This window comes from Populus alba, chromosome 2, assembly GCF_005239225.2.
Source record: "Populus alba chromosome 2, ASM523922v2, whole genome shotgun sequence".
NCBI lineage: Eukaryota > Viridiplantae > Streptophyta > Magnoliopsida > Malpighiales > Salicaceae > Populus > Populus alba.
In genome coordinates this window covers 857101-859149 of record NC_133285.1, presented here as the reverse complement: position 1 = coordinate 859149, position 2049 = coordinate 857101, and the positions used below count along the sequence as shown (strand labels likewise).

The 2049-nt window shown below is 38.5% G+C and overlaps 1 protein-coding gene across 1 annotated transcript; it reads right to left on the bottom strand.

The window, feature by feature from the left end:
* Positions 1-223: 223 nt before the first annotated feature.
* LOC118042103 (uncharacterized) lies at positions 224-1051 on the bottom strand. Its single transcript, XM_073407525.1, has one exon. It carries the CDS (start codon positions 1049-1051, stop codon positions 224-226), a length of 828 nt encoding a protein of 275 aa, XP_073263626.1.
* Between the last annotated feature and the right edge of the window lie 998 nt (positions 1052-2049).

The following is a 2049-nucleotide window of genomic DNA, read 5'->3' as shown; positions in this document are numbered from 1 at the left end:
TGGAACGGTATACTGGATTGGATTCTGGAGCATCAACTATAAAATTATGAAGACTGGAATATTAGAGAAGAAGGTGTGACAAGCAATTTGGATATTGAACGCTGTGGTATATTCATATTGATTTTAATAAACACCTGTCTATTTTTTGTACATTTACACTTATGGCAAAATTGTTTTGAAGGATTGTGAAGGCAAAACTGCCTCATCTTGAGAAGAGCATCGACTAGTGGCTAAGAGTGTTGAGAATCGAGACTCTGGTTTTCACTAACTTCCTGTAAACTCCCTCCAACTCCTCCTCTGCTTCCTGAAAGCTGGACTCCAATGCCTCGAGTCCTTTCAATACATTTTGCACTTGTGCAGGATTGATGTCTTTGCTTGACTTCAGGACAAGCAATTCAGCATCTATCTTTTCCAATTCATTGGCTTCGCCTTCGCATGATACACTCTTGGATTGAAAGAATTTTGAAACGACAGACCAGCCATGGGAGCTTGATCTTGCCTTTGGCTGAGAAACCAAGGACAAGAGAGATCGGTAAATTTCAAGGCTTATTTCTTTAACGTCTCTTAGCATGCCGAGTGTATCGATTGCTGAAGTGTTTTTCTTTTCCACGCTCTTCAAGTTTCTGAAGCATTTGCGGATTGTTTTATTAATTTGTTTCCTAGAAGCCATATAGGCTTCAACTTCAGTTGCCAGGCCAGATTCTCTACCTTTTCTTCTTCTGAGGGATGATTCAAGTTGCTGCAAGCATTCCTTCATTGATGAAAAAGCATCTCTGGTGGTACTGCACACATCCAACAAGAGAAAAGATCCATTCAACACCTCTTCTGCCCCTTCTTTGTGTTGTTCATTGGAGAGGGTTTGTTGGGATAGAGGCAGCTGAAGAAAATCATCAACACACTCGTACAAAACTTTGAGGCCACTCAATTTGTGGTAAGCAGAAGTGGAAGTTGTTTGTGATGATCTCAACCTCTCCAACTGATCTTCAACACTTACAATCAGAGGATGAGATCTGGAGGGCAAGCTGATCGAGCGAACATGACTAGTAGCCATCTTAATCCTTTATCAGAAGAAAGCTAGTCTCTAATGCTGATACAATTGATCCTGGGAGTCGTTGTTAAAGAAACCTCTTCTGGACCTATTATATATAGAATAGGAAATAACAATAGGAATGCATGCATCCCGACTTGCTTTCGCTGTCATGTGGCAAGTTTCCTGACAATACCAACTTTCTCTCATCATTGTTGTAGTTCAGGAAGCACAATGCTAATAATATAATCTCAACTGATTATAATTTTTCAAACGATATTATCATGCCTCCTTGTAACCCACACAGAAATATGGTCATCACACCATTTGAATAATTTAGCTGGAATCTCATCATGTGAAATGCTCAGATCTCAATCTCGCAATAATGTTTTGGGAGCTGTTCATAACGATGATATTAAAATGCTATGGTAATCAAATTATTGATAACATAATGCAAGTCTGACAAAGTTGTTTCCTGCTTCCTTGACATGCTGCTCTACAACAGGGTTTCAGCTTGAATAATTAACCTGTACAAACTTGATTCAAGAAGAACACGTAGAGCAAATAGGTGGATCTTGCTTGACCAATTGCCAACCATCTTGTAGTTATCACATAAGTGCTTCATAACAAATACATTTCATGGTTTATTGAGCTATATCACATGCACCACTGTGTCAATTATACAGATGCAAATAATAGGCTGTCAAGATTCCAGTTGCTCCTCAGAAGTATATCAACAGGAGCTATTTCCGAGCCTCATGTATGGAAGCTCGAGCAGAATAAATATGTGTGTGTAGACATGGGTGCAATCCACTTGTGTGCATATATATTTTATTTGATTGTGTTAGACAATTGACATTTTGTTTCATGTTGTTTAATCAAGTATTGTCTGTTTTCTTTTCTTTCATTTCTGTTTTGATTTTGTTAAAGTAAATCCCTTGTTTTTCTGATGTTGTTGCTGAGATTAGTGGCAGCATATTCTCCACTATAGTTAGTGGCTAGTGACAGCATATTATCCACTA

What these genes read in the sequence shown, in the direction of transcription:
- LOC118042103 (XM_073407525.1), bottom strand. Translation starts at nt 1,051, where the DNA reads ATGGCTACTAGTCATGTTCGCTCGATCAGCTTGCCCTCCAGATCTCAT.